We start from the raw sequence: 16,823 nt of genomic DNA, 5'->3' as shown, positions 1-16,823 counted from the left end.
TCAAAAGCATAAAGCATTAGGATCCCATGCAACAAAAGCAAGAACACACAAAACCAGGCAATACCTGAGAAACTGCATATTCACAGAAGCTTAGAAGAAAGATGCTAGAAGAAGAAAAAAGGCAGCTGTAGTTCAGGCTATTAGTCTTTCAAAAGGATTTAAGAGCAGCTGTAAAGCATGACATTTAAATTTAACATCTTGAGCTATTTCTTGCAGCTGTATTAAAAGTCACAAGAAGTGACAAACTAAAAAGTAAGCATATTATATGAGTTTCAAGGAGGTTTTATCTAAGAATCTAAAATAAACCACTGTTGTCAAGATTGGGGGGTCTTCATAATAAATGCCAAATTCAGAACGACCAGGTAGAACTCAGCACCAAGATGCACTATCATCTTATCTTGATGCAACAAAAGTTATGTTACTCAAAAACTGGCATGATCCTCAGACTTCCCTAACAGGCTCTAACAGTATGACTCTATGCATTACTTGGATTATTTAACTGATCAACCATAATAGATCCAGTGTACCATGTAAATATGTATTTAGGGTCTTTTAAAAGTATGTATTTTGACTCATTATTGTATAACGATTAGCATAAATCCTTCTTAGCTCATGGATCATTAACCTGAAAGAACATAATGGCTCTTTCCAAGACTAAGGTCTATCATCTCATTTTGATTGCTGTGCCTAGAGATTCTCCAGTTGTGTTGTCTGACATACCTGGAGTTTCTGCACAAAAACTTCCATTCTAGGATGTGCTATGTAATGTCAGGATGTACTGAACTCTTTTTTCCTTCCCCCCCCCATGTGAGAGAGACATAGACATGGATGATACCCTCTGAGGAAAATCAGGTATATGCCTGTTTCCTAAATTAATGCTCTGAAATCTTCAGAAGTGAAATTCCACAGAGTATTTTCCCAGATGAGAAATTCAGATGGGCTTCAAGATATGGTACTGAGAGCATCTTGGTTGTTGTAATATCAGTGTATGTTTTAAAACAAATATCAACTATTGTGGTTTTGTGCATAGAGTATAATACGTATACTCTTCAAATTTATTTCTAACCCAGCGGTATTGCTCATACTCAAAGACTGCAATTCTTTTATAGCAAGCATTTAAGGAAGAAACAAAAAATTACATACTAACTAAAAATAAATATAAAAAGAAATAAAATCATTGATGATTAAAGTTACACATATGTATTCTACTTGAACTAGGCTTAGATATATTTATGTATAAGAGAGGAGTGGAAAGATATGGACTACTCCTATGCTTGAATTTACATTGTTAAAAGTCACTCCTTGGAAGACAGATTTCGATTTATTTGTAAAAAATCTCCTTCTCCCTAGGAGAAAGTTCACAAACCACCTTACAGGAGGAAGAAGCACAAAAGAACCTTCCTATAGGAAGGTTCAGCCTCTTGAAGTCTACTAAAAGACTAAGAAATCTACCGGTATCATAGAGTTAGAGTCATAGAATGGTTTAAGGTGGAAGTGACCTTAGAGACTGATCCCTTTTCCATGGAGAGGGACAGCTTATCACGCATTCCTCCTATGAGGACAGGCTGAGAGAGATGGAGTTGTTCAGCCTGGAGAAGAGAAGGTTCAGAGGAAACCCTATAGCACCTTCCAGTACCTAAAGTGCCCTATGAGAAGGCTGGAGAGGGACTTCTACAAGGGCATATACTGACAGGACAAGGGGTAATGCCTTTAAGCTGACAGAGGGCAGCTTTAGATTAGATGTTAGGAAAAAATTCTTTACTGTGAGGGTGGTGAGGCACTGGAACAGGTTGCCCAGAGAAGTTGTGGATACTGTATGCATAGCTTTTTCCCCTATCTAAAACTAGTGAAAAGAGCATTTCTGTGAGACACTTTAAACAATACTCTGACAACAGAGTTCCTTTTTTCCTCTAATAATAAGGATCGAGGAAACATTTGTGGAAAACACATCTCATTCCTGAGAGTTGTAAGGCCCTCTCTGTGTGCAAGCACACAAGCACTTTTGTGGTCTGCAAGAACATTATCACCTTTGCTACAAGACCTCATGCTAACTGTGCAATGTCCCAGTCCTGGCCTGTGAAGCTCATTGTTTGAGTTTGTTATGTCAACCAGAGATTGGTACCAGATGTCTGGTATGAAATACAATTTAAACACAGCACAGGAAAACAGCAAATACTTTGAAGATACGGAAGGAACTAAAAACAGAGGATGCAGTAACTCAAACAACTCACTTGCGGTCAAGTTCAGCTTACAAGCTAAAAGGCTGTTTCTGCTTTAAGAAGCAGTTGAGCAAGGGAAAATATGCAAGAAAGAGAAGGTGATGAGGTCTTCTCTCAGTCTTCTCTGCTCCATGCTGAATAGACCAAGTGATCTCAGCTGCTCCTCATACGGTTTCCCCTCAAGGCCTTTCAGCATCTTTACTGCCCTCCTTTGGACACTCCAACAGTTTTATGTCCTTCTTACATTGTGGTGCCCAAAACTGCCCACAATATTCAAGGTGAGGCTGCCCCAGTGCAGAGCAGAGCGGGACAATCCCCTCCCTTGACCGGCTGGTGATGCTATGTCTGATGCCCCCAGGACACGGTTGGACCTCCTGGCTGCCAGAGCACTGCTGACTCAGATTCAACTTGCCATCGACCAGGAACCCCAGGTCCCTTTCTGTGGCACTACTTTCCAGCTTCTCATTCCCCAGTCTGTCTGTACATCCAGGGTTGCACCATTCCAGGTGCAGAATCTGGCCGTTTTGCTTGTTGAACTTCATATGGCTGGTGATTGCCCAGTCCCCTGATTTGTTGAGGTCTCTCTTCAGGGCCTCTCTGACCTTGAGAGAGTCAACAGCTCCAGTTTTGCAAACTTGCTCAGTATCTCTTCCAATCCTGCATCCAAGTCATTTATGAAGATGTTGAAGAGCACAGGGCCCAAGATGGAGCCCTGTGGAACCCCACTAGTGACAGGTTGCCAGTCTGATGTCACCCCATTCACTATTACCCTCTGTGCTTGACCCATGAGCCAATTGCTCACCCACCACATGATGTGTTTATGCAGCTGTGTGATGGACATATTGTCCAGAACAGCCCTGTGAGAGACAGTATTGAAAGCTTTACTGAAATCCAAAAACAGTACACCAACTGACTTCCCCTGATTAGCTAGGTGGGTTACCTTGTCATTTAATCACCTCTATAGATGTACAGTTTGCCTGAAATATTTAGTCAAATACATAGGCATCATGCTCAATTAAAAAAAGAAAATCTTTACTTAATCTAATAAAACAAAAATAGTAAATGTAATTTGTCATCTTCTCCTGCAAATTTCTGCTGTTTCCAGTCTGCTGACCTTGAAGCTTCTCTTAAGGAGCCATTTCCTATTCAAGGTCTCACTGAAAGTAGTTATTTACAGGCATATCGCCACTGTTACATAAATATTTTAAAAGTACATGACTGCATGTATCCTGATATAGGAATTTCTACACAAAATTCCAAATTAAGGATTTCACATTTCACCACCACAACTTTTAAACGTCATTTGGAGATTCAAATGTCAATGTTGTACAGGATCTGTAAAGTGAAAACATTATTCCCAACCAAGAAATAAAAGTAATAATAAAAACCCATATACCCTAACAAATAAAAATAATAATAAAAAAAATCACATACCCCAACAATCCTCTTCATAGCATCCAGTTTTGCAGAATCTTTACTGCTTTCCAACATTTGTTTTAGGTCTTCATTTCTATGGTAGAAAGAGTAAAGCATCAATTAGAAAAAATAAAGAATAAAACCAGAATACCATTTTTATATTCTTCCATCAATTCTGGAACTTAAGTTGAACCAATGCCGCCTCTTGTCCATTTTTAAATTTTATTTACTAACATGCTGGCCTAGTATAATGACCTGTTTAGCAAAAGAATCTATCAGATTCTAACAATAATGTAAGATCAAGCAACTTCAACAGGCTGTATGCTGAACCTTGACTGGAATCCAGTTGAGGTCTTGAGGCACAAGAGCTTAGTTTAAACCAACAACTCAACTCATTCCCTTCTCCCTTTTCCCCCTGTGAGGGCCAGATGCAATCCCCTAAGGTTGATATGTTTGTGTTAAAATATAGTATCAGATGACATAAGTCACTGAAAAGCCCAATAGCAGACTTCAGTATGCTCTGAACTTCACTAAAAATCACACATATTACCTTTCCTCTGCTTTTCTGGATTGTAAATTGCCATCCCCAGTCCAGGACTAAAAGCCTCAGATCTGCAGTGTGTCTATTCTACAAGTCATACGATTAAGATAGCCTGATGATTAGACGTATATTGTCCAAGCACTTTTTACGGCTGAAATAAAATTCTCACAGCGAAATATTAAGTCAATAAGGATGTTCTCTTGTAGATACAGCTCCTCATTAGCTGTCACTAGTAAGAAACCTCACCCTGCTTGGCATTTTAGATGCAAACAGATCACAGTCTAACTGCATTTACAGACAGTAAAAGTTTACAAAAAAGATTCTTTGAAAAAACAGCCTTTTGTAGTGTCTGGATTAAGTACTAAAAAATATGAAGCAAACAATGGCTCAAGAAGAGAAGCCTGCAATACTCCAAAGAACTCCAAAAGCTTTCAAAGTTTACAAACCTGTGAGCTTTCACACATTGAAGGGCATAGCATATTGGGTAGACTTTGGCTGGCTGCAAGGGGCCCACCAAGCCACTCCATCACTACCCTCCTCAAGCAAGATGAAGGTGAGAAAACAAGATGAAAAAAACCTCATATGTCAAGATATAGACAGTTTAATAAAGCAAAAGAAAAGGTTGCGTGTAGAAGCAAAGGAAGAAAGAGATTTATTCTCTCTTTCAGATCCACAAGCAATGTCCAGCCCCCTCCCAGAAAGCAGGGCTTCAGTATACATAGCAGGTGCTTCAAGAGATAATCATAATAATGAATGCCCACCGCCTTCTCCTTCTCCTTAGCTTTTATTGATGAACATTCACCACACAGTATGGATTATCCCTTTGGTCAGTCAGGGTCAGCAGTCCTGGCTACGCATCCTTCCAAGACATCTTGGCTACTGTGTGAGCAGTGCTCAGCAGTAGCCAAAACACTGGTGTGTTATCAACACCTTTCTAGACATCAAAAGAAAGCATAGCATGATGAAGGCTGCTACGGGGGAAAGTAATTCCACTCAGACAAATCCAATATATCCAAACAAAATCTCTCAGAATTTCAGATGGGGACGAAAAAGAGGTTTAAGTCAAAGCCAGAATTAGTTACCATGAGACCAAATGTTGTCATGCATTCCTTCATAAGTCTTTATAGGACATTTTTCCTACTTGTAAGGAACAGAGCCACTCCAGTAGAGATTTCATCATCTTTTCAAAGCCAATATTGCATCTATTTTGTGCCCCTCCATGAGAAATCCACATTGGCCACATCTCAGTATACATTCACAAAATTAAGAACCACAACCAGATAGAAAAAACCCCCAATCAACATTATTTCCTACCAAGCTTTCTTTATTTTTGGCCACAGAAATAGCTTATTTTGCTGATCACTCCTATCCACCTTGGTATAGGACACCAAGTAAGTCTCAGTTCTTTTAGGTTAGCTTGAAATACCTTGCCTGAGACTTTGCTCTAGCTGGATACAGAAATTCGGAGATCTCTAATTCTTTCTGCTTAAGTCTTAATCCTTATCTATGCAAGAATCTGACACAGTTATCAAAGTTATGTAGCACAAGATTGGATCTGATTTACGAAGCTGTTTCTTATCCTATGCTCCAGCTTCCTACTGCTGTTGCAAACAACGGAATATACAAAAATTTTCTTAAGAAAGGATGTTCTTTGACATTTGATCTCTGTATACTTTCCAGCTTAATCAACAAGAAAGGAGATTTAATCCATGAAATAGATAGCAACTAACAAGTCAGCTTTACGTTATATCTAGATGTTAAAAAGACGAATTACTTGTCAGTAGAATTGCCTTGTTAAGGGCTTGACATGTTTCAGTTATCTCAGACCTAGGGGGAGGTTAACAAAGCTTGGGAAAAAGGATGTACCATTGACAGTGGATACAAAGAATGCAGAATTTACGGTTCACAATGACATTTGGCAGAACCCCCAAGATAAAAAAGAAACTAATAAAGACAACACATCAACAGTGCTGAATCAGCTCTGACTGTCCACAGTAGGAGATTGTGACTATGGTCCACCAACTCAAAACACCCACCAACCCAAAAAAAAAGAAAGGCTGACCAAGTGGACTAATTAACATCATTAACCAATAGAAGACAGAATACTAATTAACATGAAAAAATACAGATATGTAAAAAAATAATCTGAACTTCAGGATCAAGAAGCAAAAAAGGAGGAAGTTATATAGAACAAGATCCAAGTAGATGCTGAAGATTTTCTCCCAAAATGTAACAAATGTGAAGGAAAAAGGAAAAGGTGAATTTAAGATATGAAGACAGAAGAAAGGAATATTTAATGATGAAACATACTTCTAGCTGCTTATAGAAAATATTCCATCATACATTTCAAATTAAAACATTTTGAAATGTTATCTGGGAAGACACAAACCAGAGAAATTAAGATATGAAGCCCTGTTTTCGGCCAGTCTTGCTTCCATAAGAGAAAAGCAGTAAGTAGGGAAAAGAAAAAAAAGAAATTAAATGACAAGTTTTTGATTAATTCATTTGGAAATTAATTGTACTTAAATTGATGGGTTGTGCAGGTTGTTTTAAACATTTTCTGACAAATTATAATCCAGGATTATCAAACATGAGGTACTTACAGAGAAAAATATTGCTCCATACATGCACATGGATCAGCAGCAGCAGCAAGCCTTTTTTCTTCTACAGTTAGATATGGTTTCAGTGTAACCTCAAACTTTTGCCCCTTAAGAGCAGATTTAATAGTGCAAGACACCTCAACTATTTTACCCAGCATTATGGAATTTTGTTCCATTCTTATAAGTGCAGTATTTAAAAAAAAAAAAAAATCCAAAAAATTAGTGCGCTCAATCAAGCTTGCCAGTCAAGAGTGAAGTCTACTCGAAAAAAGAGAAAATCTTATTAAGTAACAGGATACCCACTCCTTTGCTGTTTTAACTTCTAGAAACAAATATCCTTCGCAGATTTCAAAGGTCATTTCCCTCCAAAAACAACTCTTATCAGCAGCCTCAATGAACAATGGGAAAAGCAAATGCATTTCAGACTTGCGTAATACAGTTTATTGTACAGTGCAAAAATATTTTCATCTTTTGAGCATTGACAAGATTTAAGGGAATTTCAATCCTTACGTTAGATCCCTCAAAACAGAAAGCAAAAATGTAAGCACCACACTTCAGTTCATGTTTATATACTCATAATTATTCTGATCTGACAATTCCTCAGTACAGAATGTTAGACAAATAATTTATCACTTACCTCCACTTGCCAGGAGCTCAGGAAAATGTAAGCAACTCTCCAGCTGCATCAATACCTTTGCCCCTTCCTGCTAAAACTTTGAGAGCCTTACAGAACGAAGTACATATTACAGATTACTGAAATACAAGCTTTATTACTTCAGGAGTAGCACCAGCTTTAAAGAAGCCTAATCTGATAGTTGACGAATGATGCAGAGCTATACAAAGATGGAAAGTAATGGTTCCAACAACAGAAGATACCAAAAAAATGCCCATCTTTGTAATAGTAACTATAGTCTCTGAACCATTTTCCCTAACAATAAGAAGAAAGAAAATTACTTTCCAAGAGCAAAAAAAGGGATAAACAAGACGACTCTCACTGTCTGCCCAATGACATATCTAAGAATGCAATGTGATTTCCCTGAGTTCCCAACTCATAATCTAGTGTTATAACTTCTTTTATACTGCAGCCCCACCATTGCTAAACATTGCAAGTTCAAAGCACTGCTGTGGACTACAATTAGAAATATTATATACTCATATACAACAGTTCTATGAAATATGATCTTTACTATTTGTATAGCATTCTACTATAAAAGGCAATGAGTCAATTATTAATATATTTAGAAATCAGTTCCCAGCTGCCTTTACCACCAGAGGCTTGTATTCCTCAGTACTGGAATTTGAAAGCTAAAGGAGTGTAAATTAGAAATGCAAATTCCCCACCTTTCTCTCATAACAAGCATTACACATAGCAGATCTACAATGACACAGCATGATGGGCATCACAAAACACATCCAGAATAATATGTTCTCAAAACACTGGTTGAATGTCAATGAACCACGAGCAAGATGATTTCTAATTTTCTTCTATGTTTTCATATTTTGAGACTGTGGCATTTATGATACATAATACTGTTTTCTTTCTACCTCAAAACACTGCTTTCTTCATACCTTTGTACCATTTGTAGATATAATAGAGGTATGAATACAATTAAGACCCATGACAGACCTATCTTTTTGGGTTAATCTTATAGACGGTACTCTAAGAAAGGAAATAAAAAACACCAGTTAAATTTTTCTAGTTCTCATGTTCTTTCATGCACCCCCTACTCTCCTGCCATTAAAAAAATAAAAAACCCATAAACCTTACAACAGTCCTATTCCAATGCACCAAAATAAGAGGGTGTGCAGGGGGTGGAGGTGTGATGTGGTGAGTGTGTGGAGTGCAGGGAACAAAAGAAAATAAAAACAGACAAACAAAAAAAAAACAGGATCTTTAAATTCATAAGATTATACCGCCAAACAGCTTTCACAGCCTTTTATGTCAGAAAGCACCTCAACCACCTAACTCTCTCTGTTGATTATGGCAAACAGTAACTGGAGAAGAACTCTGAATATACCATACTATTGTCAGCACACACTTGGTCACTAAAACATCTTGCTCGGGTTAAGACAAGGATTACAGATTCCATTGAACAACATTACCCACTTCTACAGAAAAACAAACAAAAAAGGATAGGCATAACTACACATCACTGAGGTTTACACACCTTTGTCAGCAATAAATCTGAGCCCCTCAATAACTTCACCTTCTCCTAGGAACTATGACAAACTTTTAATCAGACTAAAATATTAATCAAATAACCTGTGCCATGTCATTTGCCACTGCATCTACATATTCTGAACAATTCTTGTTAAGAGAACAATTGCTCCACTCTGGTAAAATATACATTTGGTTTATTTTCTATTCTTTATTTAGGAACACTATAAGATGAAACCCATGAATTGTCAGGTTTTGCTACAGTTACAACGTACCCAGTCACTGAAAGAAGTCACCGACTAATCATAAGGCTTTCTTTGTAAATAAGCAGAAGGTTCATGAGTATCAAAACTGAAACTGAAGCCCAGTCAGTAATGCAACAAAAACCTCGGGAAGAGTTTCAATCAACTCTATGAAAGAAGAATGAATTTTAAACAAATAAACCCCCAGTGAGAGAGAGGGTGTTCATATATAAGGACAGCACTATATCATGGCAAGAAAAGATACAGGAAATGGTAAACAAATCCACCACAGGGGAGTAAGCAAGCTTCTTGGTATTATGGAACAATCTGTTATAGAAGAGAAGTTAATTACAAAAGTCCCACTCAGTTGAACTCTAACAATGCGTTTCTTATTTTAAATTTTCCATCTACTGCATACTTTCAGTTACACAGTATCAATTGCACTGTTCTTGTGTTCAAAGTCTTCAGTAGATTTCAGATGAGAGGACATACTTTTTACCAAAGCACACTAAGATTTATTTTTGCTTTCAGCACAGCAAAACGATCCAATGTAAAGTTCAAAAAAAATACTGTGAATGTTATGAAGTTTGAAGCAGAAAATCCACACTGAGAGAGCAGCTTAACTTTTTGCCCTAGCAAGTGAGTAGTAATGAAGTCCTATGTAGTACTAACAAAGTCTCATGTTTCCCCACAAAATTTAAAAATATTATATTTTTTCTCTTTTACATTTTACACTGCAAAATCCTTAAAATAAATTGGCTTATTTTAGGACGTGCTATTGTGTAAACTCTAAATGAGTTTAAATTTAACATTTAAAGAGGAACTGCAAATGGATTTCAGAGCCATAAAACTTGGAAGCTAAATTGGCAGCGAATATATGCTACAGAATGAGTTTGTTTTTGCTGTTAATTTGGGGTTTTCCTCTAGCAGGAAATTAAGAAACCTAAGTTTCACTGTGTTTCAGTCTATACCACAAACTGTTTGAGTGACATCTTGTGGTGCTATTCAGTACTGCCATCCTCCTCCATTATAGTACTGTATTTACTCCTAATTCACAACACAGTATTCAACTATTACTTCAAAGAAGAGCCAAGTCATTCGGCTATGAGTGTAGCTGTTCTACGGTTTAAAGAGAAATTGAGGTAAGAGGTAATTTATTTGCTTTCAGCCACTCCTAATTTTTCAATCTGAAAAAGAAACACTCTACCCAAAAAGCAAACATAAGAGTTTAAAGGATAGCCTGCAGAGATGTGAGGAAAACCAGGATAACTATAGTATCCTGTAAGGCTGAGAGCCACAGAGAACAAGATCAGTTATAGTTTGAGTAGCAACATAATTTAATTCATTTAATTATTGCTTTGCCACTAGTTGCTCAAAGTACTTGCAATCTGGATGGTTTGGGTATAGTCTCATCCTTCTGAGTGAGGAAACAGATAAAAAAGCGTAAAGCTAAAACCTGAGTAAAGCATCTTCCCAGTTCTCTGTTGTGAACCTATAGTACCCCAACAATGCTTCAGCAGCTCAGTGCATGAACACCTCTAAGCTGCTGCTACCACCACCATCAATGCCGAGATGCAAACTACCTACATTTCAAATGCTCTAACCAGATGGCAGCTAGTATGACAAAGCAATTTGAAGTCCTTTCTGGATCTGACTGCAATTTAATCTAAAATAATCTATTGTTAGTAGAGTAGTAACAGACACTACTTCACCCAGTGACAAGAAAGGTTGTCTGAAAGGATGAAAAGTATCAATCTTGCAATTCTACTGCCTACAACCTCTTCTGGTAGTGCCTACACCATCAACACTGCAAGGAAACTTCTTCTAGAGAGAAATTTTTCTTGGTGGAAAATATCAGTTGCCTGAAGGCTGAAAATCTGAGGTGGTGCTGCCACTTAAGTGGTTGTGTCAACTTACAGCCTCTCTTGAGGTAAGTGATCAGAGTTTGCAGACATTTGTAGCTCACTTTGCAGCATTTGGTTGTAAAGTTCTCACAGGGAAGTGAGAAGCAGTATCACAGAATATTCTGAGTTGGAAGGGACCCACAAGATCACTGAGTCCAACTCTTAGTGTTTTCAGCTTTCCCATAAATGGTGGGAAAAGGCTTCTTTTAAAGATACCACCACAAAGCTAATGTTGTCACTGACAGAACCACAGTGTCAGTATACTTACACACAAGTACAAAACATTTCAGAAACACTGTTAAAGAGCATTACAATGCTGTTCATCTTCTGGCAGGACACCAAAAGAATGCTGGTTTCCTTCAAGAAACAAAACTACCAAAGGGTGGCACAGACAAGGACAGCCTTCAAAAAAGCAGAATTAAGAAAACGTGGAATTTCTTGCAAGCATCAGCCTTATAACAGTTATAAAAATGTGTACATGATACCATTCAGGATGCAGATCAAAGCGAGCATCTAAAGCAAATATATGACAATGCAAGAAATATGCAGAAACCACAGTGAAGACCTTCAACTATAAAACTTGCCTGAGAAAATAAAAAAGCCTCAAAATGCAATGACTACATTACAGAGTACCACATCAAATCAACTGTTCATTGCTTGCATCCTCATATGTGCCAAGTGCATGGCAATAAGAGTATATTCATTCCGTGTCACTTCCCATCAGATCTGACAGATTTCAGCCGGAGAAGCGTTCTACAATAGTATTGCCCACATCCATACACTGCACTTAGTTCCCATCCTGGTACTGACTAGAGGATTCAGATTTTATCTTGTAGACTCATCAGTTCATCCAAACTATTCATCTTTGCTGGGCTGTACATCCTACCAAAACCGGCATATCACCACATTAGTGAGCATAGGGCCATTTTAACAGATGGGGAAAGAAAGTAGTTGTGCCAATAAGTTAGTGGATTAAGTTTGAATATTAGAGCCGGAGTCTCCTCCAAGAATTTTACAAATGGCAATGCATGTACAATCTCTCCATGACTGGTTGAACAGAATATGCCAAGACAAAACTAGATCAATTTAAGACTCCAAGAACACCTCTGGCAGCTGTGGAAAGCAAGCTTTTAACTCCGATGAGTCTGGAAAAGTCATCTGCACAGAGAATTCAGCAATGAGTATCTTAATGAAATCACCACCTTCAGCTCTCTACAAAACATGCTAGTAAAATCTCTGCAAAAAAAAAAAAAAAAAAAAGGGTTTGTAGCCCTGATGAGTTTTCTGACGAATAGCTCAACAAAACACATAAGCTATATTTGCAGCAAAAAAAAGTCTAATATATTACAAATGTATTTTGTTTGGCAGAAATACAGTTTAAAGATGTAAATCAGTAAAGTTGAAAATGTGTGTTATAAATTTTGCCACCTGCTTCAATACCGTACTTAAAAATTGGTATCTAATGACGTTACCCTGGTGGTTCACCTCTAAGTTTTTACATTTTATTCAGAAAAAGCAATAGCTAGTTTTATTGCCGAAACTGTACTATTTCCAAGAACCAAACATTATTATACTTCAGTTTTACATGTAGGTATATTTTGTTTAAAATGCAATTAATATAGATTAAAATACTCTGTCCACCTGCAATTAACTGTAAGCAGTAATAGCTGCACCCTAACACAAACAATTAACAGGGATTCTGAGTACTAATTAGCTCTCCAGGTACTCTCAGAAGTTGGAAGGTGGTTAGAGCTTTTATTTCTCCATATAGAGCAATAATAATGTAAAATGAACAATGTAACTATAAAAATATTCTATTATCTCAGGTGATGTGCATCACATGGTACCTCTCTACACTATACAAATGATTTTGAGAGTCTTCCAGGGCTTATTGCATGGATTCCATCAATCAAGAACATGGAGAAATAGCTTGAGGCCCACAGGTGGGATTCAGCTTATCTGTAATATTTACATGACCCCATTGGCTCTTACAAATTTTCTGCTGAAAACTCCTGTTATGGGCAAAAACTTGTCTGCAGAATGTTTCCTTATTCTGGTTGCCAAAATCTGACCCTTTTTCTCCTTTTTCAAACATGTGAGACATGATAAGGACTTCAGATGAGTATTTCTACTGAAATGTGAAAAACAAAACAGGACAAATAATTTATATTAGGTCAACTTTAGATTTCATCTTTAAGCCTACCGATACTTATTTGTGCCTCTGTGCAACTTGTCATAGGCCCTTCTGCTGCAAGATCAAAGGCAACTTATCCTAATAAACAATTTGTTTATTTTAGAAGCATTGTGGCTTACTTCCTCTTCATGGCAAACATTAGAAGACAGGCATACAAACAGAAGAGATTGGAATTTTTTTAAAGAAAGTGGTTACAGTAGTGTCTTGATACTTACACTTTAACTGCATGATATTATTAACTATTAACTATTACTATTAACAGGTAAGTGCAAGCTTCTGATCCAACTGTCACTGTAGTAATGTTCTGGGCCATATATAACATGTGTGCCCCTTTGCTGAGAAGGAGTACTTCTTGTATCATCAGTAGTCTAAGGAAGAATTCCTCCTTCCTCAGCAACAAAAAAAGCACTGAAACATCACAGTGGTATCCGATATAAGCATATCAGCAGTGATGAATGACAATCAAGAGAGACCTGCAAACAACCTCGAAAAACCCTAAAAGTAATTTCTTTTCATCAGTGCAATACTCCACTATACCCACACTTTCATATTCAAGAGGCAGGGACACATCTAGCACTTCTCTGTATTTCCTTGTATTGCTCTTTCATCAGGTTTTGGGCTATTACTAGAGTGAACTATTAGAAATGTAACCTATATGCTTGATGAATTAATACTGCATTTTCCAGAGTGCAACACAGTCTGCTTTTCTAACAGTAACCCTCAATTGCAGATCAGTGGCTTTTTCACATTACACAAATTTCATCATCTTCTCTGCACAGTGTTTGTCCCTTAGCTATTCAATCCATACTCAGAGCTTAACCACACAAGTCTGAGTCGTGGATAACTTCCTATTTCAGCAAGAATTTTTTTTGTCAGCTACAAAAGACCACTGAGATCAATGCCTGCTGTCCGCTCAAGTAATACCTTTAGAGAACAGATGTTCTGCCCGTTCCTGTAAGTGCAGAAGAAAGTCTGGAGGAGCAATTTATTAATACCATGCACCACATATCACGAGCTATTCTGTTTCTTCCATACTGAAGGGCAATCATACACATACACATGTACAAAATATCTCAGGACCCCAGAGCTGTATCTTCCCATGATCACTGGGGAGCCTTGGGTAGAATTAGTCACTTCAGCTTCTGCATCTAATTAAACAGGGAGCTACACTTCATCTGCAAAACAGTCTGAAGTTTATGATTATGAGTTATGTAGAGAATTACGGCCATGACCAATGACTGGGGTACTCCTCTCTGTGCGAAAAAGAACATAGCAAAACGATGATTAAGAAATCAAGTGCAAAGTTGTTTCTGTGGAAAGGGACAGGAAAAGAAAAGTACAAACAACACAAATCAGCTACAGCTGATTCACAGAGGGGTATCTATGCTATACACTGAAAAATTCAACCGGAACAGAATGAAAAAGCAAAGGATTTAGTAGAATAGAAGGGGAAGAAGAAATGCGACTGATAAACTGAGGAGGCCCTTCAGCTGCTGATTCACAGAGCTAAGCATCAGAGTGACAGCAGTTTCATGTTGTGATTTACTTTGGTGTCGCACACAAATAAACACATCAGTAGAGGTTTCTAGAGCATGGATGTTCCCTTTGTGCAAAACAATCAAACTGAAGAAGTAGCGATTGATTTTCTAATGTACATGAGACCTTAGTTTATGGTGCTTTTTATTGGTTGCTCTTGGAATAGATTTCCAATTTGTTGTACCATACAATTGCAGCTTTAAGGAGCTCCAGGCTCGCTGTGCCAGTGCATTTGGTCGGGGCTTTTTTTTCCCTTCTCCATTTCCTCATTTTGACTTCTGACCAAGAAGACACTGTTAGCACTGTTAACACCCACTTCAAGCTGGCCACGTCGCCCTGAACTACATTTTCAACTACAGCCCCCACAAATACTTTTTTTACAAGCACTTTTGTATATACAAAAATACATATAAATATATTTGAAGGCAAAATTAAAGTAATTCCAGCGTCGTTGGCTGTCGAAACAGAGGAAAAACGATAAGCAGTATTTCAAACAAACCAAGAGAAAAACTTTGCATCTAACCCACTCCCTATGCACACCTTAAACGTAAGCAAGTGAACTTTTCCGCGGAGTCACGCCGGGGGAAGCGGGAGGCCCCCGGAGCTGCCCCTGCCCGTGGGATGGCCCGCCAGCCCAGTACCGCCCGAGCTCCCACGGGATCGTCCACCCAGCGCCCGCACGGAGCCCCCTCCCTCCCTCCCTGCCTGCCTTACTTCTTGGTGTCGCTGCTGAAGAGCCCGAAGGCCACGGGAGTCGAAGGGGTCACGGTGGGCGCCGCTTCCTGCGCCAGCTCCGGCGCCGCCTCTCCCCCCTGCTCGCTGTAAGCCAGCCCGTTGCCAGACATGGTGATGGTGACGATGGTGACGATGTCGCCGCTGCCGCCCCTCCCCGCCCGCCCCGCCAAAGTTGCCGGCGCGGCTCTCGCACACAGGTAACCCCCACTCCGCTCCCGCCCCTCACGGCCCGTAGCTCCCCCCGGAAGCTGCGCTGTCACGCGGCGGGGGGCGGGCACAGCCGGCAGGGCGGGGCGGGAGCAGCCGGGCAGGGACGTGGCAGCCCCGGGGCCGGAGAGGGGGTAGCGCAGCTACCGCCTGCCTGCCGAGCTGTGCTTCCTGGCCCTCCGCTGTGCCCTCGGCGCAGCCCTTTACAGTACAAAGTACAGACTGTGGCAGTGATCCGTGCTATAAAGGTCCTCGTGTCCGCCGGTGCCTCACAATGACCCCCACGCTCGCGGTAGGAGTGGGGCGGCCTCGACTGACAGCAGCTGCTTGCATGTGGGAGGCCAAAAGTGTAGAGGGATAATTAGAAGTCGTCTGAGGAAAGTTTCTCCTAATTTCTTTTTACAGTCTGGTTTTCTCGTGTTCGTCTTTCCCCCCTCCCCGTAGTCTCTGAGGAATGATCTGAGTTCATTAAAACACCCTTCTATCCATCTGTTGACATATATAAGTGGAGTGCAACCTTTTCATCCTTAGAAGTAAACTCATTTCCAAAAGGTTATCTCTTCACAATCAATACTTTTTATCTTGCAGAGGAAAAGAAAAGGGGGTGGAGAGGAAATGGGTTGTCATAGTATTTTTCTGAAGCAGCTTTTTGACTGGCTCGTCTTTACAGCTTGCTTGATTGAAATTGACTCGTTACCACGCAAATAATTTTTACAAAAAGAGTTACCAATACAGAATTTATTAAGAGTGTGGGACTGCTATAAGGGTAGTTGTTGTCAATAGTTGCCTTCTAAAGATGTCAACATTTTGATTTTCTTTTATGATCTCTCACAGCTTTTCTCTGTGTAGCACTGTCTCTTGAAAGTCATGCTTTAGCATGTAAAATTCTCAGTGTGAATGTTCTTGGCCATCTACATGTTACTTGTTGGTTATTTAGACTTCCATTTTTGTCCTGCCTTTTGCATTGTTTATAGTAACAGCCATCATAGTTTTCTTTCCCTGGAGAGGGAAATATCTCATTATTACTACCATAAACAGTCACAGTAACTGTTGATGCTCATCCAATAATTT

The 16,823-nt window shown here is 39.1% G+C and overlaps 1 protein-coding gene across 4 annotated transcripts in view; it reads right to left on the bottom strand.

Annotated features, from left to right (window-relative positions):
* Nucleotides 1–15,703, bottom strand: part of AP3B1 (adaptor related protein complex 3 subunit beta 1) — a 150,426-nt gene extending 134,723 nt beyond the window's left edge. Inside the window, exons 1-2 of one of the 4 annotated variants that reach the window (XR_007630479.1) lie at nt 6,780–6,960; nt 3,654–3,729 (exon numbers count right to left, since the gene is read on the bottom strand). Coding sequence is in view for 3 of the 4 variants with exons in the window: in XM_050328753.1 (XP_050184710.1) it covers nt 3,654–3,729; nt 6,780–6,952 (249 nt within the window). In the remaining variant the exon portion in view is untranslated. Of the gene's footprint in view, nt 1–3,653; nt 3,730–6,779; nt 6,961–15,524 lie in introns of those variants that run through there. The other 3 variants (XM_050328755.1, XM_050328753.1, XM_050328754.1) reach the window with 3 other exon arrangements.
* Between the last annotated feature and the right edge of the window lie 1,120 nt (nt 15,704–16,823).

Source organism: Myiozetetes cayanensis, unplaced genomic scaffold (assembly GCF_022539395.1).
Source record: "Myiozetetes cayanensis isolate MyiCay16 unplaced genomic scaffold, myiCay2020 scf4, whole genome shotgun sequence".
In the NCBI taxonomy this organism is placed as follows: domain Eukaryota; kingdom Metazoa; phylum Chordata; class Aves; order Passeriformes; family Tyrannidae; genus Myiozetetes; species Myiozetetes cayanensis.
This window is presented reverse-complemented; position numbering and strand designations above follow the sequence as displayed.